At 42.4% G+C, this 24216-nt stretch overlaps 1 protein-coding gene across 5 annotated transcripts in view; it reads right to left on the reverse strand.

The window, feature by feature from the left end:
* LOC126299299 (filaggrin-2-like) overlaps positions 1-24216 on the reverse strand; it is a 492536-nt gene that overhangs the window by 245703 nt on the left and 222617 nt on the right. For all 5 annotated transcript variants that reach the window (XM_049991095.1, XM_049991094.1, XM_049991096.1 and 2 more), the window contains 2 exons: positions 23412-23447; positions 4288-4320 (listed from right to left, as the gene is read on the reverse strand). In XM_049991095.1, the coding sequence (XP_049847052.1) occupies positions 4288-4320; positions 23412-23447 (69 nt within the window). The remainder of the gene's footprint in view (positions 1-4287; positions 4321-23411; positions 23448-24216) is intronic.

The raw sequence follows: 24216 nt of genomic DNA on the forward strand, positions 1-24216 counted from the left end.
ATATCTGAAATTATATTTCCGTAGAACGATATGCCACCTATACGTTCTTTTATACTCAACAAATATAAATAATTTTATCAGCTTACTTTCGAGATATCGACTCTTGTCCTGTTGCGCCGATGTGTGTAAACACTGGAGGAGTTCCCGTTGAGTATGACAAAAATATATAGTTTAAGTGGTACATCGCAATAAAATCGTCAAAACACCCTCTTCCTTCCTTCTTTCGTAATATGGTGTTTGCTCAGTACACCTAATTAAATACATTCTTCTTGCAATTCAGACTGCCCATGTTAGATTAGTATTTCAGCTAACATGTATTTTCTGCATTTACAAGGCTGCCCGCGTTGATTTTACGACATCGATCTTTTAGGTCTGACATGAAATCAGGACTCATTTAGCACGTTATTCGTAAGTACTTCGACGTTGGAATAGCATTGGGGTACTTCAGGGTTCACAATCAACTTTTACATTGCATTTTTTGCATTGGTGCGTATTTTGACAGACTTTTAGACTTGCAAAGAACATTATGACACTTGACAAGCCTTACAGCTGAGGAAAGTATTTAATTTCAGGCTCAGTTATGTCTTAAACAAAATATTGTATGCATATCGAAGTATAAAGATCACCACCTGTTGGTGATGACCAGCAACAGGAGCTGAAAGTAGCAGTTGATTTTATTTCGCGTTTTCGAAGTTGTGAGGAGTAGGAATTAAAGTAAAACTCATCTTAGACGACTATATATTAATAATTCATTAATAACATTTTGTAATCAAGTGTTAGTTTTTAACTGTATATGGAGAGCATGTTTTATACTCTTCTCCCATTCCATACAAAATTTACGTGCCTGTTTACCACGCCAAATGTGTTTAGGGTTGAAATTTTCATTGGGGCACTTACTTTCTAGTTCGCAGTCGTGTTTTAAACATCTAATGACATAAAAAATTGGATATTTTTGAGTTTGCAGACGTGTTTTTTGCAGGTATTTTAGATATGGAAAGGACAGTGTGATACTTGGCAATCACTATATGTGTGGAAGATAATTACTTTGAGGTTTCGCTCGAACTTTATATGTACGCAAGCGTTGCTTTACGTAGTTGTTTCCATAATACAAACATTGTGCAAAAAGAAAAAAGGGAAAAATAGCAAAATTTTTGGATACTTTTGAGTAGCCTGTAAAGTACTATGAAATATTGCCCAGTTACACCCTTCACGTAAATCTTTGGGTTTATAGCTGTGTGTGTGTGTGTGTGTGTGTGTGTGTGTGTGTGTGTGTGTGTGTGTGTGTGTGTGCACGCAAAAGGAAATATAGCTTCACACATACAATTACTGGATTATTTTGAAGGAGGTATCTTGTACAAGGGGTAATGTTTCAATTTAATTTATTCATAAAAACCACATACTGCTGGGGCTGTATCATTTCATTATTTTGTGGAGATTAACTGATGGGGCAGGGGAGGAGGGGGGAGGGGACAGGTGGGAAGGGGAAGGAATGGGACGACGAGAGCGTAATTGCACAATGCTTTTAAGGTCAATGGTGAAAGGTCATTGACCTGATCCTGCATGTAGACATCACTCTGCCCCTGCTTGTAGGCAGCCCGAAAGACATGGGTCGAAGTGTACCAGACAATACCTTGATACACTATCTGTGAACCTTTGTAAAATGGCAAGAGTTGTCCCCGAAGAACTAGAGTTTGGACAGGACCAAACCTATGGCTGCATCTTTATAATGTATGTTTGTATGAACGATAGAGACTGGTCCATTTCATCTGCAGGGGAGTGCGTTGTCTGGCAGAAAATACAGGGCTTTTAATAAAATTCATCTGATTTCACAAGATGTAATCTTCCACATAAATGATGATAGACACATCTTGAGTTACTCATAGGACTACCTAGTATTTTTTTCCTACAGAACCAACAGATTTTAGGAGCGTAAACCGTTTACATGCATGCATATGCCGCCTTTGCGTACATTTTTCCACTCAGTTTTAAGATCATAGGTTTTATCTATTTTTTCAGAAATGTTCAGATGCACGTGAAAACATCCAGAGGACAGTAAACTCGTACCATACTTTTGCGGCATGTCTAGAGTTAATTCATTCACTGGCGTTGCTATGAGGCGTTGCAGTTCACTCAAAATTCTTAGAGGGGAAGAAGCGATACAGAGTGTATATAAAAGCCCATGCTCCTCTCCACCCATAAATAAACATTACGTCAGTTTCGACGACCCTGAAGGATTATGGTGCAATGCGAAATTTGTACCCACTCTACCACCAGTCCACTGTTGGAATAGATCATTGTTAAGAATCACTCTTACACGCAGCACAGTTTTAACTGGGTTCCACCTGTTGATGAGGAGAACGCAACACGCCCTTTGTCGTTATGTTGGCACCATATCGACTGGACGCACACTAGGACAATGAACGAACGAGAGAGCGGACTAGCTGCACTATGAAGGGCCCTGTCGGCAACTCCGAGAATAAGTAACTTACAAGTGGCGCCAATGTAAACTTTTAATTTCGATGCCTAAGTTAAGAGACATCCCACAGTTTCTACCTTCATTAATGTAGAAGATATAGCTTTGTGAAATTGTGTGACTCTCTCTGATACGCCATGTGTTGTTCGAATGTAATCAAAAATAAGAAAAGGAATGTCAGAGTTTTAACGTATCGTTGAGACGGTATGAGCAGTTGTACATTTTGGGGCGTATTCAGAAGGAGATAAGACACCCGGATGCTCTCATAAATCACTCTGTTATTGAGCCGAATCGATTGAGGGACCCCTGGAAAACCTGAGTCAAGGATTTGGACCCCAATTCTCCACAATACTAGACTCTTTTTCCTATACAACATCACCACTTTGCCGACATCATCAGAGTTTTAAGGAAGGAGTGACAGAAACCAATTTTCACACAGAAATATATATTACTGGAAATAATTCCTCTTGTATAAGGATATTTTTCGGCCAGTACATCACATGGTTCAACTGGTAGATGGTTAAAGTGAAAGCTTAAATCATGAGACGCGAACGGAAACTAAGTGATTAAATGTTGCACGAGATATAGAGAGGGAAAGGAAGCAAATTATTATCTATTGCCGGTTCCATATATAGTTACAACGTTCTTCTAAAAGTTTTTTTTTTCTTTGTTGAGTTTAGGGGGCGGGCTGGCGGCAGCTTAGTATGCCGCTCTTCAGCCTACAGAAATTGTTTTAAAAAGATGAAGATAATAATTAATAAAAACAGGCGATAAAATCGGAGACTTAAATGGTAACATGGCGGAAAATCGTGGAACTTAAAACATAGAACAAAGGGATGATGATGCTAATAAAATACATATGAAGCAGGCAGATAAAATAATAGACAATTAAAAAACACAGCGACAGTCTGGTTTCTGTTCGCAAGGGACATAAAATTCACACCCAGCGACCCCATGATTTCTGTTCGTAACACGTTGGAAAGACGAACAACACTGAACATTCACTTGAACACTGCACTAAAAAAGTTGGCAAATATGACAAAAACGAAGGGAGGGGAGGAGGGGAAAGGAGCCGATGGAGGACGAGGGCTCATAAAAGGGGGATTGTACTGGGCAGACGCGACATGGAGTGGGGAAAGGCAGAGGAGGGGGGAGGGAGGAAGGGAGAGGTTAGGTGGGGAGAAAACAGGATGGAAGGGGGGGAGAGGAAGCCCAGGGAAAGGACAGAGGAAAGGAGGGAGGGGTGAGGATCAGCGTTGATAGGAGGGATAAATGGAGGGAGAGAGAGCATCGTCTGGGAGGGGGAGTTGACAGAAGCCACCTTGGGAAAGGAAATGAAGGGTGTAGAGATGGAGGGTAGAGAGGACACAACAGTGAGGACATGGCAGAAGGCAGGGATGGGAGAGGAGAGGAGCAACCAGAGGGTGAGGGGTATCAAGGCGGCGGGAGGTGTAGAGTGTGCGGATATGTTCGAGGAATAGGAGCAGATGGGGGAAAGGAATGAGGTCAGAGGATCCGCGTGGCGACGGTGTGGAGGATGGTAGAGGGGTGCAACCCCCATGTCCGGCCAGTGAGGAGTTTGAGGAGTCGGAGGCAGTTGTGGGCTTTGGATTTGATGGAGTGGAGATGAGGGATCCAGGTGAGATGACGGTCAATAGTGAGGCCAAGGTAGGTGATGGTGGGGGAGAGATGGACAGGACAGGCGCAGATGGTAAGGGAGAAATCCAGGAGCCGGAAGGAGCGAGTGGTACGACCTATGATGATTGCCTGTCTTCTAAAAGCTAATTTCAAGAGTTTAATATCTTCATACTTACCACACCTTGGCGGGGCACCGGGTTCGTCACGAGCTGAAATCACAAAGATGATGCATATCAGTAACAGTACAGAAAGTGTGGCAATACATATGCAATTATTTCTGTTCAAGGCAGTTATGAAATAAAATAACAAGACACAAACAATTAATGTCATATGTAGGATGGATACATTTGGGCTATAGCGAACAAATTAATCGAATAATTTCCTCTACTTCACTTAAAAACTGCACACAGAAATTATGTGGTAAATTCAGGATTGCTAAACAACTTCCTTTCGTTATAAAAACTGTTTCCATTTGTTTACTTACATCCCCACCAAGTTACGATGCCCCAAGTACTGTGTAATAGAATCGATCATCAATATGGAGAAAAAGTGAGAGATTCATTGTGGGGCATTCTGGAACATTCTCGCTTCAGCCCATATAGTTTCATGAAGTACCGATAGGTGGCGGCGCTATACGTAGCCGTCAAAATGGCGTCTGTAGCGGAGGTGCGTTCCAGGCAGAGAACGAGTGGCGGAAAACCAGAGCACCGTAGACGTTCATAGGTGCTTGCAGAATGTCTATGGGGACCTGACCGTCAACAAAAGCATGTTGAAAAGGCATGTGTCATCACCGCAACAAGGTGGCGCAAACCCGTCTGAGTGCCGCAAGGGGTATCCGCGGAGCGTCTTGTCCCTGTCCGCGAGGCTCCCCCCGTCGGAGGTTCGAGTCCTCCCTCGAGCATGGGTGTGTGTCTCGTCCTTAGCGCAATTGAGTTTAGGTTAAATTAAGTAGTACGTAAGCTTAGGAACCGATGACCTCTGCAGTTTGGTCCCATAAGACGCTACCACGAATTTCCACATTTCCTACCCGTCTGATCTCCCGTATGCCCGACGATGGCACAAAGCTGTGACTCCTGCAATGTTCAGCGTGTACGTCGCCACAAAAATGCAAACGAACTTCACCTTCGCATCAGCCCGATTCGTAATCAGGTGCGTAATTTTGTGTTTTAATTTGCGTTAAGACCCTTTTTTTTTACATTGATTTTCATTATTGCTCTCTTGTACATTTCGCCGCGCGGGATTAGCCGAGCGGTCTACGGCACTTCAGTCATGGACTGCGCGGCTGGTCCTGGCGGAGGTTCGAGTCCTCCCTCGGGCATGTGTGTGTGTGTTTGTCCTTAAGATAATTTGGTTTAAGTAGTGTGTAAGCTTAGGGACTGATAACCTTAGCAGTTAAGTCCCATAAGATTTCACACACATTTTTTTTCTTGTGCATTTTGTGTCACTGCTCTACTGACTCTATTGTACATAACGTTGATTGTGTTGTGTTGTCATTTTGGGTTTTTATTTTCCTGTATCTACATCTATCCGTATGCTACATTTCTCATACTCTTATATGATGTTATTTGCATTTTTGGTCTTCAGCTATTGCTATACTTATTGTACTATGTATGGCGTTTGCCCTTTCATGTTTTGTATTTCACTAAAAGACCATATGCATATTTGTCACTATGTTGTAGCATAGTGCTGTTTGTAATTCTGCTCCAACGTCATTGTCATTACTGCCACCGGCTGCCTAGTGTCTGTCGCTACGTTGGTGCCAAATAGACTCGACGCACACTAGGACGATGAACGAACGAGAGAGCGCACTAGCTGCACTATGGAGGCCCCTGTCGGCAACTCCAAGAATCGCCAATATACAAGTGGCGCTAATGTAAACTTTGAGTTTCGATGTCTAAATCAAGAGACAGTTTGTACCTTCATTCGTGTACAAGATACAGCCTTGTGAAATTTAGTGAATCTCTCTTACTTTAAGAGTGTTTTTTCATGCAAACTTCGTAATTTTGTTCTGTTCTCTTTTTTTTTTTCCACTTATGTTTCTGTGGGACTTAATGAGCGCTCCCGGCTGTATGGTCCTTGTAACAAAAAGCCAAATAAGGAAATAAAAAAGAAATTTCTCTTTTTCATGACAACGCAAGGCCTCTCAAGTCTGCGCACCCGAGAGGAGCTCATAAAATTTCAGTGTACTGTTCTGTCTCATCCACCCTGTAGTCCCGATCTCGCACCTTCCGACTTCCATCTTCCGCACGAAGCAGTACGTGGATGATGGGGAGGTTACTGATGCAGCGTGCGATGGCTCTGACGTCAGCCAGCTGAGTGGTAACATGTGGGTATGCAGGTACTCCTAGGAAGGTGACATAAGGTCGTTGCATTGAACGGAGATTGTGTTGAAAAATAGGGTTTTGTAGCCCAAAGATTAGGAAATAGTATGGTGCATTGGAATCCTGAATAAAACCAACATGTTTTGAGGAAAAAGTGTTGCCTTACTTAATGAACACCCCTCCCACATTATGCAACACAATTACAGAATCACTGTTCCTAGATACTGAGACGGTCTCTAATTTCGGCGTAGAAGTTGGAAATTTGGCTAAAAGGTACCTACAAGCTTCCTCTTAAAAGGCAAACTTCACGCAAACTATAAATGCTTCAATGATATCACATGGGCACCAAATGCCACAATTCTACCTAACCCCGCAGTGGACATGTCACACGATAAGACTGTCGTCACACCCCGCTCTTACTCTCATTTCATCCCTTATTTTGACGCCTCCCTGTGGAGGTCAGAACCGCAACGTTCTGCGTTGATATCACGCGGTTTTCTTATGCGTGGCTGAGAAAAATATTTCATTCACACCGTCGCTCAGAATCGACATTTAAGGGCCTGAAGGGTGAGCACAAAGGGCCCTGGTTACCACACATTTTGCGGTCGAAAACGACAGTTCACAGTGCAGTGAGCAAGAAGACGTCGTTCTTGACTGTTTTTGCACTGCTGACACGACACTCTTGGGACGATTTAGCCCTTCTCTATGGACATCGTAGGCCAGCAAACCCATTAACGTGATCGCATCTCTTTTTAGTGCAGTCGACGAAAATTTTTGCTCTGATGTAAAGGACAGAATCGCTAGGGACGATTCAGAACTATTCGAAGAAATTGGAAGTTGATTCGAAACAGAAAGGATGTTTTTACTTTTTCAGTCCTCCTGTTTTGCACCATACCGTGAACTGATTAGGGACTGACACGACATTGACACATGCATGAATAAAACAACAAATGGTCCATCGAAGACCACCCATTTCAGCAACACCGTCGGTGCCACCTGCCCGCCTTTGCTGAAAACCTGTATATAGACAAACTGTAACAGGAGTCCTGGGTGCCTTCAGACAGGCAATAGCCTTACACCTCTCTGGTTCTGCGTGCCTTCTACTAGGCAAAGGAACAGCAATGTAACCTAACTGATGGCACCTAGGAATTTCGTCATAGTTTTTCTGTGTGCAATACATTTTTAAAGTACTCAACAAAGGCGGGCAGGTGACACCAACGGTGTTGCCAAACTAAGTGGTCTTAGACCAGCGGTCGTCAAACTATGGCTCGCAGGCTGCATTAGGCCGTATTTTATAACAATATGCATTTAGCAACTAACAGCCAGATCTAAAAAAGTGGGCTAACGTTAAGCACTTCTTAAGAGTGTAGTTTTCCTGCCCAGTAACAAACAAGAATACTTACAGAGTTGGTAAAATTTTAAGATGTGCTTAATTTTACCTGATGCTGGTGAGTTCGGTTGTGAGCCAAGTAAAACTGGCCTCTTGCCTCAGTGGAAGTGGAGTACACTGCTCAGACACTGCGGGGTTACAGGATGTTGTATTGTTTATTTCCCATTACTGACAACACACGGGTGTGCGCAACTCGTATCGACTAGCCAATATCATAAATTTTGACACAGAAGTAATATGGATTTGTGAATGTGCATTACAGAATAAGTCATTTTCAAATGGAGTACTTATTTGTAGTAAATAACATTAAATGAATAAATTTTTGCAAATAAGATTAATGAGTTAAGGCTATTTTAATACAATGCATTGAGTAAAAGAAAACTGCCATTTCAAAAAAAAAATTGCTCTGAGCGCTATGGGATTTAACATCTGAGGTCATCAGTCCCCTATACTTAGAACTACTTAAACCTGACTAACCGAAGGACATCACACATCCAAAAGGACATCACACACATCCATGCCCGTGGCAGGATTCGAACCTGCGACCGTAGCAGCAGCGCTGTTCCGGACTGAAGCGCCTAGAATCGCTCGGTCACAGCGGCCAGCGGTGTCAATAGTAAAAGTGACCAATAATTATAGACGTGCACTTTCTGAGCGCTATTCAAATTACAGAGACCTTTGTGGTTAAAGTTTTATTTAAAATTTTTTCGATGTTCTTACCAACACGTAAATGCCTTAGCATGGGCAAAGAAGTTTACTCAACGTGTTGTAGATGTTCATTAAAACTGCAATGCGTTTAACATCATTTTGCACTTGACAGTTAAGAGCACGAGTTGTCTGTATCTCACAGGCCCAGTCACATCTAACGGAGTAGCATACGAACTATGCATAGTTGCCACCTGATTGACACGCTCTCTGTTACAGCTGTCCATGTGCCGCTACAGGTGGCAACGCACTGAGTCCCTTTCGTGGGTTGGCAGGAAGAAAGTAATTTAAATGGTACTCTAAGGAGAATATAATCTCATCTGATAGTCGAGGATTATGAATTTAGAAGATGCAATATGGTTCAAATGGCTCTGAGCACTATGGGACTTAACAGCTATGGTCATCAGTCCCCTAGAACTTAGAACTACTTAAACCTAACTAACCTAAGGACATCACACAACACCCAGGCATCACCAGGCAGAGAAGATGCAATATGGATTGCATGTTTCTGAATAGATGCAAATATGGACGAGAAAGCCAAGAAATTATCTTAAAATACCGTAATTAAACAATTTTAGATTTACATTTACCAGTAAAGAATAAATAGTTACCAATTACAATTATTGGTTGTACCAAACTCCGGTAACTGAATCAAATACATGCCGGAGACATTACAGCAGACGTGTGAAAAGTTGGCTGGTTACCTCAGGGACGAAACTGGGTGCAGAGGCAGATAGATTTGGCGTTACTGGGTGAAGTGGTTTGACAGAGGGAAGGTTTTCTTGTTTATCTTCCAATGCTGACAACTCATATGCCACTGCGCCTCGTAGTGGTCAGCTCTTGTATGAATTTCAAACGGAAATAACTTGGTTTTGACGTTCTGTCAAAATGTTCGTTCGTTTTGTGTGGCAACTGTTTACACTAATGGTTGTGACCAGGAGTACACTCACGCAATGAAGTACAGACTCATGACCGACCCTTTATTTTGAGAGCGGTATAAAAGTCCATTTGTAGTCTATAGCTGTGCCGCCGCTAACATCATTCTTCGCAAACAGCAAATGAAACTGAGCGGCTTTTCGCTCAACTTTAATTGCCTCCTAATCAGGCAGCCAGCGAAACAATAACATATAATATACTTACTTACCAGTCAGGCGCAAAGAAGAGTTGTGAATACAATTACTGTCTGTGACCTTTCAACGAGAGAGCTTTCTGACCAAATGAGATATCGCTCACGTCCGAAGGAACACTGTATCAGACTTCTGAACGAACAGGCACAGTAATATCGTATTCATCTGCGGACACCGAGCAAGCGACTTTCAAGTAAAATGTCCCCTATATGGGAATATACATTAAGGATGTAGGAGTAAAGGTCGTAGATATATGGCTAATCACACACGGAAATTTGTGTCTGGCCGTGAGCCGGATAGCGTAATGGGTTCGAGTCAGGATCCGGCACATATTGCCACTGTCGTCATTCCGTTATACAGCTGATGGCTATACGTATTTGCAACTGCGAATACATTTCATGTATTTCATAACGGTTGTGGTCACACACGGGCATGCATGCATGCTCGTAGAAACATTGCATCGTCCTCCTGAACAATACAGGCGCTACAAGATCGTGATTACCAGAAGAAGGACTGTTAGGCTCTCGCCTCGATAGAGGCCGACACCGTCCACAATACGCAGGACAGGTTCCACTACAGACACATCCACATTGCCGGCCACCGGGAATGGTTTCAATTGGATAATGACGCTACAACAACGTAGTTGTCAATAGAGACGTACGGGCAATTGAGCTCTGCCTCTCTCCCGCCATATACCTCGCCTCTGCATGGGTACAGCCAGGCATCAATTCCTGTTTCACGCCGGTGGTATGACTTGGTCAGATCGAAATCTGCTACCCGCTATCTTCGCTATATACCAGTAAACCGTAATGATGTCCCATGCGTGTGTTATGCACTACGTTTCACTCTAATCATATCATAAATCGTACTCTTCCAAGAAATAAAAAAAAAAATCTCTAAGATTTCCATCTCCCCGTTTAAAACAAGTTTTAGGCGGTGCACAAGAGATTTCAGCACATATCACTCTTTGTGCCGACGCCATTGCACTATTTGCATATTTATCATCATCTCTATCTACACTCATACTCTGCAAACCACTATGAAGTACACGGCAGAGGGTACTTCCCATTGTACTAGTAGTTAGGGCTTTTTCTCGTTCCAGTCATGTATGGAGCGCAACGATGAAGACTTCAAATGTCTCTGGGCGCGCTGTAATTAATCTTATCTTCTTATCACCATCTCTATACGGGAGCGGTACTTATGGGGTAGTAGTGTATTCATAGATTCATCTTTTCAGTCTGGTTCTTGAAATTTTGTATGTAGGCTTTCTCCCAACATTTCGTGTCTGTCTTCACGTATCTGCCAGTTCAGCTTCTTCAGTATCTCCGTGACATTCTCCCACGGAAAAAAAAGGAAAAGAGGAACTGTGACCCTTCCAGCTGCCTATTCTCTATACATTCGATGGCTCTAATTGGTCATATTTTGTATGGATCCCACACACTTTGGCAATGTTGTAGTATGTGTCGCACGAGTGATCTGTAAGCTATCTCCTCTGTAACCCATTTCATTTCCGTGGTAACCAATAAACAAAAGTCTGCCACCCCTTTTATGTACGACTGAAACTATGTGATCGTTCAATTTGATATGCCTACATATTTTTACATTCAAGTATTTATATGGGTTGACCAATTCAGACTGTGACTCACTGATATTATAGTCATAGGATGCTACGTATTTTTTTTTTTTTTTCGTTTTATGAAGTGCACAGTTTTACATTTGTCAACATTTGAGGCATGTTGCCAATCGTTTCACCACTTTGGATTCTTAGGAAGACCCGACTGAACGTTTGTGCGAAATTTTTCATACAGTACTTCATAATAGGAAACTGCGCTATCTACGAAAATTATGAGTTTACTATTAATATTGTCTGCAAGGTCAATAATATACAAAATGAACAACAAGGGACCTAACACACTTCCATGGGGGAAACGCAAGGTACTTCTACCTCTGTCGAGTGCTCGACATGCGATATAACATGTTGCATCTTCCATACCAAAAAAATCCTTAATCTATTCACAAATTTCACTTGATATCTTATACAACTGTACTTTTGACAATAAGCGTAGGTATGGTACCGAGTCGAATGCTCTCCGTCGATCGAGAAAACTGCATCCATAAGACTGCCTTGAACCATGGCTTTCAGGATGTCATGTGAGAAATCTGCAAGTGGCGTTTCACAACATAAGATGTTTTCAGAATCCACGTTGGTTGGCATGAAGGGTTTGTTCTGTTCGAAATCCCTCATTACGTTTTACAGGATATGTTCTAATATTCTACAGAACCAACTATTGACTCATAGCCCGGGGCGTTCTGCACCGAATTCTAAGTCTCTTTTCATGCTACGTCGTAGTGATCCATAAACCCGATGGATCTTTTCACATCTATGGCGATTCAAAGATCATAATCCGTCGTTTAGTCCCAAAGCTGTAGTAGATACATTTCCACTGCCACCGGCCACAGAATATTTTCTCGATTTCCAGATGGCCGTTGCTCTTCAAAGATCGACCGCTCTGAAGCATTCCTATAGCTTCCCCTTGATGCAGTCCAAACATTCATGGTAATCAATACGCCAAATGGATTGTGCCAATTCCGTAGGTTGCCGTTTTGCACAGAACGCGTCCAAGCTCTATTTCAAACGTTCTGGTGAAATTACTGCACGATATTCCCCATTGCTTTAATTACATAGAGAAGATCATAGTAACCGAAACAGACAAAGAAAAACATTTACGTAACGTTCACCCAGTTTTCTCACTACTACAATACACAGGCTTCTGTCGCAATCTGCAAAAAATATCCTTTTCAGCCATAAGTAGAGTACTTACAGCATATTACGGGAAATAAAGGAATAATACCAACAGAATCGTACCTGAAAGTTATACAAAAACTCCTTGAAAGTTACAACAGCTGCACAGTCCAACAGCCTCCAAAAAGATTTCGTGCATTTTGAGTGGCTTCCTGATTCTAAGCTAGCGTACTCTGCTTCAAACGCTGTCTAGTACAAGCTCTATGCCTTACCAATTTTCCCCCGAGTGCCCTCTTATCCTTGTAACGGACGCCTCCTACTATGAGGCAGAGTAGTATTGTTATATCGCACAAACAATAGGTCCAAACGTCCAACTGCTTGCATGGCTAAAAGCCTGTCGCATGCCCAACGAATTTACGCGCAGATCGAAAAAGAGGCTGATGCCAACATTTATGGCACACTAAACTTCCATGATTAACTGTTCGAGAGAATTTTCGAGTTGATGACTGGCTACAAGCCACTGCTGGTGTTATCTGTACGATTGTACCACAATGCCGCATTCCAGACCTCACAGTCCTATGCTTACAGCGTTGGTCCCCGGACTTCAATCCTTGGGACTTTGATTTGATTCCGAAGATGAAGGAACCTCGCGTCAGAAGTGTTCCAGAGATTCGACAGGCAGTAGACCGTTCCATTCGCACCATCAACAGAACAGGCTCTGCTAACGGTATTTTACCCCTTCGACAAAGCTGACAATGGGTTCTACACAACGCTACTGACTACTTTGAAGGACAGTAACAGGTGCAAACATGTAACTCTTTTGTAACGGTTGTGAAAAAATAGTTGCCACTATTTATGTTCCAACCCTAGTAGTTTCGTAACAGACATAAAAGTGGTGACACAAGCGTATCTGCATATAGTTTTCCGAAAACGACTGCTGAAATCCGAGTTAAGTACAAGTCTCAATTAAGTGTTCATTCACGTATTGTTTTTGTTACTCGGCAAAAACAGACTGATTCTGTTTCGAAATACAGCTGCTAGGTGACAGTCGGAAAGAAGTGGATCGATGTTTGGAGAAAGTTAGTGGCGTCACAAAGTTAAAACTAATAACTTTCGGTGGCATGACAAAAAGTGGCGCCACTCGAGTGATGCCACCGAAGTCCACTCACAACTTCAGTAAGGCCAACTGAGTGGCGTCTCTTTAGCTATGTGTGGGAACCCTGCTTAAGTATAAAAATTCTGATAGGTCACGTTCCATTATGAGCCAAGAAAAGTAGTACTTTCGTCCCCTGGTATATTTCGCAGAATAACACGAGGATTGGAGACGTGTAGTTTACTGTCACAGGATTTAGTTGCAAGGGTGCTGCCAGCGTAGTATCGTGAACAGGCGAGAGAGAAAAGATGGGAAATAACATGTTTTTATTCCAGTAACTATCTCTGACAGTTAAATGATCCGTTACGCGAGCAACGGTTGACGGTGATGTGTGTCATTGATGGTTACAACGTCTGTGTAATACAACATTCTTCAGACACGCTTGCATTTCTGAGCGAACAGACACTGTCACTGACTATTTCAGCTCTGGTGAACATCAAAAATGATCATGTGTCGCAAACAGCTGACGTCAATGAACAGTCTCAGCCTAAGAAGCTATTTCGGAATGTGCGTACCTAGCTTCAACCTTAGGCGTCAACGTCGTGGCTCTACCACCACAGTTCGCCTTATGGGTTAACAGAAACAAATTGCGATCATTCGTATGAAACACTGTAAAAGGGGTGAATTTCGAGAGGGACGCGTGTTTTCGATCCGCTCAGCGGCTATCCGATTGGTGCTTCCTCGACCACGCCCACTGAGATCTAGTTAGCGGGCTGCAGAAGAGGAAGATGCGGAGGGGGAGGGGGGGGGGGGTAAGGGGGAGCGAGCGAGAGAGAGATAGCTGTGATTCAGCCGCCACCTGCTGCGCTCTACAGGCTGTGGAAGGCAACTTCGGAGGTATGGCCTCTCTCTGGTTGTGGCTCCTCCTACACCTTCCTCCAGAGCCAGCCTTTCCTAATCGGAAAAAGCTCTGTAAAATTTGTGAGGTAGGCTTCTTGCAGTTGCTATAGATGTGAGCTTTGACAAATATGCTATTTTTCACCACTGCACTTTCGTAGTAAGTCGTGCGTGTAACCAAAACTTCAACTAGCGAGAGAAGCTTTCTGTCTACGAAGGACAGAGTCAAAGAAATGTGTTGAAATAATATACCGCACAACACTGAATGAAAAGGAAATAGTAAAAATGTGCTGCCTTTTGTCACAAGAACAGTGAATAGCTTACTGCTGATAAAACAATTAACCCATCTGGTCAGAAGGCAAATCTGTGTCAACGTCGACTGCAAACTGAGAAATATACAACTAAGTGTTCAGAAAGAAGGTGAAGTTTTTGGTAAAGTTCTAACGCGGTAAGAGTGGACTGTGACGTACACTGGGAGTATCTCAGTACGTATTCCACATCTTTCTGCGAGACAGTTCGGCCATCTGCACGTCTAAGAAACTTGAAGACTCAGAGAGAATCTTTCCTCGTGTTTTCGATAAGATAAACGTTAGTCTTCGCGAGAGTCGCAGTACCACCACGTTTATGCCCGAGAAAAAGATGGATGGTGGTAACAGGGTACACTCCAAGATTCTCGCAAGTGGAGAGCTGGAACAATCAAATGTTGACCAGCGCTTTTGTTAGGTGACACCTTTATCTAATATGGAATTCATGAGAAACTACGTTTTGTCTAAATAAACCTCAGGCTACGTGAATTCCAGTACATCATTTTACCGTCGAAATCTGATATAACACGCCTTCTTCGCAATCATATTTTGAAGTTTCATGTATTTTACTCATAGCTATTATTTTTTCGGCAAGTGTATAATGTATTTCAGAATAAAATTCCATCGTCGCTTGCTTAGATATTTTTATTTCACTTTATCGGTTTTAAAAAAAAATTAATATGTCTGCTTTAGATGTCTACAAAATTAGGTATATTAGACACCATCAGATATCGGCTATACATTTATGTACATATATAAGGAGTACGTTACAGAAACCTATTGTTTGGTTTAGAAGATGTCAGATGATACTATGTACAGGGATGTGATTCATTTACTGTGAATCATCAATCTGCATATCTGTGTTTACAATAATCAATTACAATATGTACAATTTTGGACATGTCTTGGCATTATGTTCTGTAAAGAAGATAATGGCATCTTCTAAATCAATACTTATTAGTTCCTGTAACACACTGCTTAAACTTTACATCAAGGAATGGCCTAGATCAAATGATTTATAATATTCCTAATTTTACACGCTTCTAAAGATGACTAATTAATTTGTTGACAGTGGCAAAGCGAAATAAAAGTATCTTTGCAACTGACAAATTTTTTTCTGAAAAATTACATATATCATCCGTTTAAACAGTCGAATTTTATAGCCGAATTCACTCCACAGAAAAATAAATTCTGATTAATTCTTTAGTGACCCTGTAACACAACACGGCACGGCGCGAAGTAGCGATGGAATATCAGCAGATTTAGTATATCCTTGCACTGCTACCTAACTGCACATAAGTACGTGCACGCCCTTAATCTAACGCTTATTGTACGCAGTATTTTTTTTTTTAATTCGCGGTGGTCGTGGAATGGGGGTAGGGGTGGTAGAGGAGGGAATAGATGCTGGAAACATATTAAACCAAATCTCCTACGCATAGTGTGCTTCCGCAATTCCTACATTGGCGACTTTCACAGCTTCAACATTTCGCAAGCATGTTCCATCCCTCTTCCACCGATGCTGTCATACTTTTTCTTGTGTACATGTAAGGAAAAGAATGGGAATTATAGGAAGCCGTAACGTCTGTCCATGACGCAGTCCTTTATACCGAACTGTCTAGTGCCTGACGTACGCTAAATCGCTTAGTGTCTAACGTACGTTGCATCACCTAGTGCCTGAGGGACGTACTGTTGTGTTATCTATGTACTTTCCTTCCCTAACGCGTCATAGACAGCCTGTTACATAACTGCGAATAGCACGACCGTAGCTGTCAAAATCATGACGTGTACTTCAAAGTCCAGCAAAAAGACCTCCCGTACTTGGAGAGACCGCTGCGTGAGCTGTGGTGGGGGTACTGAGGCGGATGTGCTATCGATCTATCGATAGATAGCGGTATACCTGCCATTTTAAACATGCGCAATGGCTTGGCTAGGTGAGCATCGTGCTTTTGTTTGAAAGAGTGTATTCTTAATGGAGGTTCTTTCAATACTAACCAGCGAGCATTTCGCATTCGATTTGAAACTGACCGACATAATTCTCTATTCCTGATTGAAAAACTATTCTAAACTGAGTGGCAGGCTTTAGAGCATCATCGGGCTCTGCACTGGATAGAAAATCTATTGGTCAATCCCGGACTGCAACAATGCCTGAAAATATGAGAGCGTCCGCCCAGCAATCTCCAAAGCGTTCAACATTTAAACATGCAATTGCCCAGGGATAGTCTGATAAGAGTGTAAGAAGCGTCCTGCACATAGATCTTAACATGCACCCATACAAAATGATGAGTACCCAAGAATTAAATGAAAGAGATTCTCGACCTCGCAGAGTTGCATGTGTGAACCTCTTCAGAGCATTGTCCCTGATCCGGTTTTGACTTCTTCTGATGAGAGCAACTTGCACTTGTCAGATACTGTAAATAAATTAAATTTCCGCTACTGGGCAGCAGAAAACCCTCAGGAACTTCACCAGTAACCAGTTTTCAGCCACCGTGCAACTGTTTGGTGCGCAATTGCTGAATCTGGTGTTGGAGTCCGCATTTCTTCAAAGAAGATGGGGTAATGAGTACGGTTAATTCAAATCGCTATTGTCACATTATAAAGACCTTCCTCCAACCTATGTTGAACTAGTTTGTTGGGGACCATGCAGAGGGGGAAGTCTGATTCCAGCAATGCGCAGCCACAGCTTACACTTCCTTGTATTCTGTAGAAATTGTGAGAGAGTTGTTTCCGTGGACGTTTTTTTTCTCCGCGAGGAGACGTCATATGGCCCACTACGTCACCCGATTTATCACCTAGCAATTTTTTTCTTTGGGGATATTTGAAGGCCCACAACCCCGCAAGCACATACGGATGCAATCACCCAGGAAGTGTCATCCATGTCACCGGAAATGACACGAAGAACTGTGGACAACTTCCGGGAAAGGCTTCGAAAATGTGTCAGCAATGGAGGACGCCATTTACTGGACATAATTTAAAAACCAGCTAATGTAAAATAGCGTAGTATCTTTTTATTCAAAAATAAAAGTATTTTCTATGTCTATGTTTTTGTTTGTTTGTGATTAGTTTTTGAAATACGGGTGGTCTTTGTGCCGGACGCTACAAATGCTTGGATATGCTACTTCCAACCACACAAAGCAGGTACGAGTAATTCCTTCTACATTCCGTACATACAGAAGGACAGCGCAGCATATTTCTCATTCAGAAATCACATTTGCGTTCTGGTGGTATGTGACAAGATAGTGTTATGAATTGCTTGTTCGTAGCAAGGCATATATTTGAACGGATAGTGCGACGACGTCTGGAACACCCCTGGCAAGGTAACATCAACTTCACCACTTATTTTAAGGAGTAAAAATCACGCTTGCAAGAAATCACCTTCAGCAATCGATCTCGCGCTTGAGTTTGGGCCGTAATTCTGATAATATCAAGTTGTGACTACCAGGCAGTACAGTTTTTGTATTGCCATTTTCACCGTAGCGCAACCGCCTAATGCCCCAGCGGAGTGTGTACCAAGTTTATAAATTAAAAGTTTTCACACTGTTAGCGTGCTTTGTTCACTGTGTCAAAGTACGCGTTTTCTAACCTGTATTTGGTGCTAGGCTCTCTTTGCTTTTATCATTTATATGTTGCGATTAACAAATGCAGCGTGATTGAATGAAACGAATTAGTTCGTCATTAGAGAAGCACGGTAGCGCTTTTTATATTAACATCGTTGATGAGCCGCCCAAAGTGGCCGAGCGGTTCTAGGCGCTAAGGTCTGGAACCGCATGACCACTACGGATTATTAAGGATTTGTACTAAGCAAAAGGTGGCAGCGAAGTTAAAGAATTAAACTTTTTTTTCTTTGATGATTATGAAATCGTTTATTTTGTGGCTCGTAATGAATTATCTGAACAGCGCAGCTATGTTTCATTCAGTTTACGCCGGCCGGTGTGGCAGTGCGGTTCTAGGCGCTACAGTCTGGAACCACGTGACCGCTACGGTCGCTGGTTCGAATCCTGCCTCGGGCATGGATGTGTGTGATGCCCTTAGGTTAGTTACATTTAACTAGTTCTAAGTTCCAGGGGACTGATGATCTCAGATGTTAAGTCCCATAGTGCTCAGAGCCATTTGAACCATTTTTTCAGTTTACACTAATGGGTCGAAGAGTGGAGGACTTCTGTGGTTTCTTTGTGGTATTTCTTGAAGATACTATGAAACCGCGCTTATAACGAACGTAGCGCAACGTGCAGCACTCGCTTAAACGTCCGGCGAAGAGTAGGGCGTTCATTTTTTTTTCTTTCTTCTTTATTCCCTCCCCTGAGGGGCAAGAGCGGGCCTCACAAGTAATTGCGAGAGTGCTCTTCATCTGGCAAAGGGAATGAGCTAATTCTATTTTGCTTCTTTATTTTGGCTGCATTTGATGCTTTAGTACCGAGGGACGGGGAATTTGTATTAATTTCTCCATATTTGTATTGTAGGAGGAGTTGCAAGGGGCAGTTGCGACATTCGTCTTACGGCCGACGGAGAGCCTCCGAAAACCCTGGCTAGAACTTTCAGTGTTTCACCACCTATTTCGATGGCGGCGGTATCCGTCTGGTCGTACGCGTTGTGCGTTCTACTTGCTTCGTGGAGGCACGCTGTTCGGGCCCCAGCGGTTCCCCCCATCTCCAGGAAGACAGCGTCTAGGTGGCAGAGCACCGCCACTTTCTCTTCTTAGAATGTCTGCTTCTGCCAGCCATAGTCGTTCGGCGATGTTAGCCTGTCGATGTAATTGAGTTATTGAGTAGAGAATTCGTAGTGGCGTAGCAATGTTACAATGTGTCGGCGCACGCGCGTCAGTAAAAACGGGAAACGTCGTCCAAACAGGTCGCTCGAACAAACGATTTTCTTTGATGTTCCGACACTGCTCGTAACTTGTTCGCCGTCGCGCAGAGCGGCGCGGTTCGACGTTCACATCGCCCGCGTCGCGCTTCGCCGAAACTTTTTCCTCAGTGCAGATCCATGATTTCTTATCTAATGAAGGTCGGCAACTCATGTGCTTAACACAAGACAAGCAGGAATGCCTCCTGCGCCTATAGATACATGGGGAAAAAGGCGCCATTCTGCGGGGTATCGGGGCACGTACGAATTCAGGGGAAACGAGACCACACACGAAGCCATTACGAGTGAATGTACGATGTGCCGCTCCTCTTTATATCGTCATGAGTTCAATGATATCTCTGATAAGCGTGACAGGCAGTTAGCACACACCACGCAGTGGCAGCCTAACAGATCTGTGGAGGTCCCTCAGAACTCACTCGTAAAAGTGCCTTCGTTTTATCAAGGAACTTCCACTAATTATGGAGATAGCGCCAATCACGAACACTATGTCATTCTCTTACTGGGTACAGGTCTCGAAATAAGACTCCTGAAGTAGCTGATACGTAACGTACGTGCTGTGTACTCTGTGTCCATCACAATAAACCTCGCACTTCGTGCGAAAGTCTAGTACCTGGAACTCAGGGGCTCAGAAGAGTGGTATGAGCTTATAATTAGAAGCAAGACGTTAACCGTTTGAGAAGCCTAAAGTTACCTTTGTGATTTACGCAATCAGGGAAAGACAAGCCGCCTCGCAGTATGCAGCTGCAAGTCGAAAGGTTATAGGGCACAGCCTTGGTAGCACACCGTCATGGTCTACTGTATCTTCTCATTGCTCGCATTTGTCTCTCTCGATCCTCTGATTTCGGTGCAAAATATGTGTCTACTTAAGTACACTGCTTGCCATACAATCTGTATCACCAGGAAGGATAACAATTAACCAAATTTTACATACTCAGAGTCTACAGTATAGCATGAAGAATACGTGATGCAGTTGGTATGTGATTTGGGGGGATACAGGGTGCGAAATTTAGTACAAGCAATTTCACCTCCGGTAGCAGCAATATCTCTAACATAGATCGACATCGAGTCCAAACGAGTTTGGATGACAGATACTGCTACATCATTCCACGCTATTTCAACTCTACGCCAGAGCTCACAAATCGTAGGGGTCGATGAGAGGTGGAGTGCCGCTCTCTAGGCAACCCATGACTGAGTGAACGATCTGCAGAATGTGCTAGCTGGAGCAACGTTTGATCATCACCTGTACCGAGGTAGGTCAGGACAGCACGGTCAACATGCATTATCTTGTTCAAAGATATTGTTACGGAGACCTCGAAAGCAGTCAATAGCCACAGGCTGTAACAAGTCCTAAATGTAACGGCAACTGTCCAAATTGCCTGTTATGGTACTTAGAGGAGATCGTGTTTTGTACCCAGTGACACCCTGCACCATCCGTAAGAAGAAGATGAATGCAGTTGGAGTCTCCTCACGCAGGTAAGTCCCTCGATTTGCTGTACACAGAACGCAGAATTGGTACTCGCCTGGAAACAGGAGTGCACTCTCGTCTTCTTGTCGACTGTCGTTGGGCCACTCTCTGATGATGTGTCAAGCGAAGCCGCAACAATGGTCGCCATGGTGACAGTCCGTGGTGCTCTTGTTATCGCTCACTTCCTCTGTGAATACTTGTCTTCTAGTACATAAGTCCATTTCTTGATTCAAGGTACTTGACGCGGCTGTGAGATCCTGTATGGTGGAGCAAAGATATGTCTGTCCTCTTGGGCGCTAGTCGCGTGGTGCTGAATATGACTTCTACTGAGCCCATATATTCCACATTCGCTTCACAGTTGTGTTTCCGACCAACACGAGCAGCCATATTGCGGAAAGATAAATCGCTGTCATGATTCCGCCACTGTCGAATAATGGCACATGCTGGCAGACGTTTTTCCTTCTTCAGCCATTCTTTCACGGAACGCGAGAACACACGTTTACGAGCAGGTGGTGGCGTCCCAGCTTCGAATTCCAAATTCCTCTGAACTGCATGTGAGATTTTCGGCTCTTTGAGAGGAACGTGACCAATCAGATGGGGCATCATTTTTACGTAATACGCAGAACTTAAGAGCCGTCAAGCCCGCCATATTGTATGGCGTTAAACGTCGTATTTCATGGATTTTCTTTATCATAGAGTACGCGATGTTAATAAAAGCTATTTCAAAGTATAGGCAAATTGAGGATCCTTCGCAAACGATTCATTTGAGCTACTATTTGTTACAATAACATGACAGGGAACTACGTATCGGTAGGTGAAGGCTTCCTAAAAAGTGTCATAATTTGTGTGGTATGAAAGTATACCATTTCAATGCTACGGCACAACGATGATCTATCAAAATTACGTCTTTCTGGTCAAATTTACGTATTATATATCAAATAACGACATTTGTATATACAATTTTTAGACAATGCATAGCCTACCAACTACGGAGGCCTGGTTGGTATGTCAAAGCCGTAACGTAGCTGATAGCGCCATGAGCTGTGAGCTGTGAAGAACAAGGTAACAGATTCGCGTTGACCTTTTTTCCCCTTTTGTTTCCCGTAAGATTTTGGATCTTTCTTAACAATTTAATAGAAATATTATCTGCAAAAATCGATGTTGTTATAAAAAATGTATTTGAAGCAATTCCTCTTACAAAGCCTTACGGCTGGAATGTTTCCCCAGTGGCCAGAAATCTTTAAATGATGGCCAGTCTATGTCAGAGAGTAAACACAAGTTACACACTGAACGTTTTTGCTATTATGAAATTTTCTCTAAGATATATACGTCTTTCTTTTAGCTTTATGGACTGCCTCACGTTTCTATCTTGCCGGTAAATATCTTTTTACACACACACACACACACACACACACACACACTCACACTATCTTCATCCTCTCCTTCATATTTGCCATCAATCCTCACAAAACCCAATAGATCACCCAAAAACTAATAGTTTGTAGCTAATGTCCGTCTAATATTATACATATCTGCTTATATTAGTAAGAGCATATCTATCTGAATACCTTTAATTCCTTATCAGTGTATTACTTCAACTTGTATGCCATTATACTATGTGACAGGTGTAAGCCCAACAAACCAACAGTACTGGCAAAACCAAAACTTTGCTCTCCTTCTGCCACTACTTTCATCCTGTACCTCTCAATAACAGCCTAAATTGTTATTTATATATAATTTTGTCACTGCTGGCAGCACAGTTAGTACACTTAATGTTTCTAACATATCACCTAATAATACAAATGAGTGCAAAATTTGCGCTATGTAACCCTGACAGAAAACGATTTGTGAACCACATGAAATATTTGATCCTACATGCCTATTCATCTACTCAACCAAAGATCTCCACATTACTCTGATATAATGGTTTGGTTTTGCCGTATGTTATCTGTACTTCGAAACAGTGTTTCTACTTATGCTATATGTTCTTTGGACTTATCAGTTTCTAGATACTATCTTTGTTTACAAAGTTTGACGGTTTATGTGAGATGAATTTCGACAGAGAAGAGCCTGTGACCACTGGAGGTACTCTATTTCAATTGTTTTATTTGAACCTTTATATTCACGCTAAATTTTTAGTCAAAGGTGTCCACAGAGACATTTTCTGAAACAGTGTTTTGTTTTCTTTGCTAGACAGTGCCACAGTCGTAAAACAAACAGAGACATGTCATAGTAATACAAATGAATGCACCTGATGATGGAAGTTTAACCATTTGATACGCGTTGTATTCGATATCAACTACAGTCACAGCATAGATTAACTTAAAATGTTTGCATTAACAGAAACTTGATTTTATGAGAGTATATTGAAAAAATATTATAGTTGCTACTTACAACAGCCTGGTACAGGTTCTGCCTGAACTGGGTTCCCTGTAAAGAGAAATGAACGCAGTGAGTCTTTATATGTTAGTTGTAATCATTAATGCAACACAGAGTAGTACAAAAGTAATAATAATGATAAGAAACTATACAAAGGAAAAAATATCATGAATTTCGCCGATTGTCCTCAAATAAACACTGTTCAGTCTGTATCGTTATTTACTGAACCACCTTAGGCATTATCTATTCAAAAATATCGAGACAACTGTTAGTGGACAAAAATATGGAGGAAATCAACACTTCGCTTTGACGACAGCTTGAACTCTGCGGGAGGCACTTCCATGTAGGTGGCTCAATGCCTGTGAGGGAACGGTACTCCATTATTCCTCAAAAGGTGAAACCAGAGCAGATAACTTACTGATGTTGGACACTGGGATCTTAAGCGAAGTTGACATTCTGACTTCTCCCAAAGTTATTTAGTCAGGTTCAGATACGGAACCGGAGCAGGACAGTCCATTACAAAAAATGTTATTGTCCACAAACCGTTGTCTCACAGATGCTGCATTACGAGAGTGTGCATTGTCATACTGATACAACCATCGTCTCCAAACGCGTCCTCCATATACGAAAAGATAACACAAATATATAGACTAGATACAATTAACCATGTCAGGAGCAGCCTTTCGGCGTACCATTATATATTGGATACAAGAGCAACAGAATAGTTCCCAATCAAATAGCAGTAAGGGCAATATGTACAATGAGCTACAGCTTTAAAAACAAAAATTAAATTCACAGAAACAACACTAACCGTAAGAAA

Source organism: Schistocerca gregaria, chromosome X (genome assembly GCF_023897955.1).
Source record: "Schistocerca gregaria isolate iqSchGreg1 chromosome X, iqSchGreg1.2, whole genome shotgun sequence".
Lineage (NCBI taxonomy): Eukaryota > Metazoa > Arthropoda > Insecta > Orthoptera > Acrididae > Schistocerca > Schistocerca gregaria.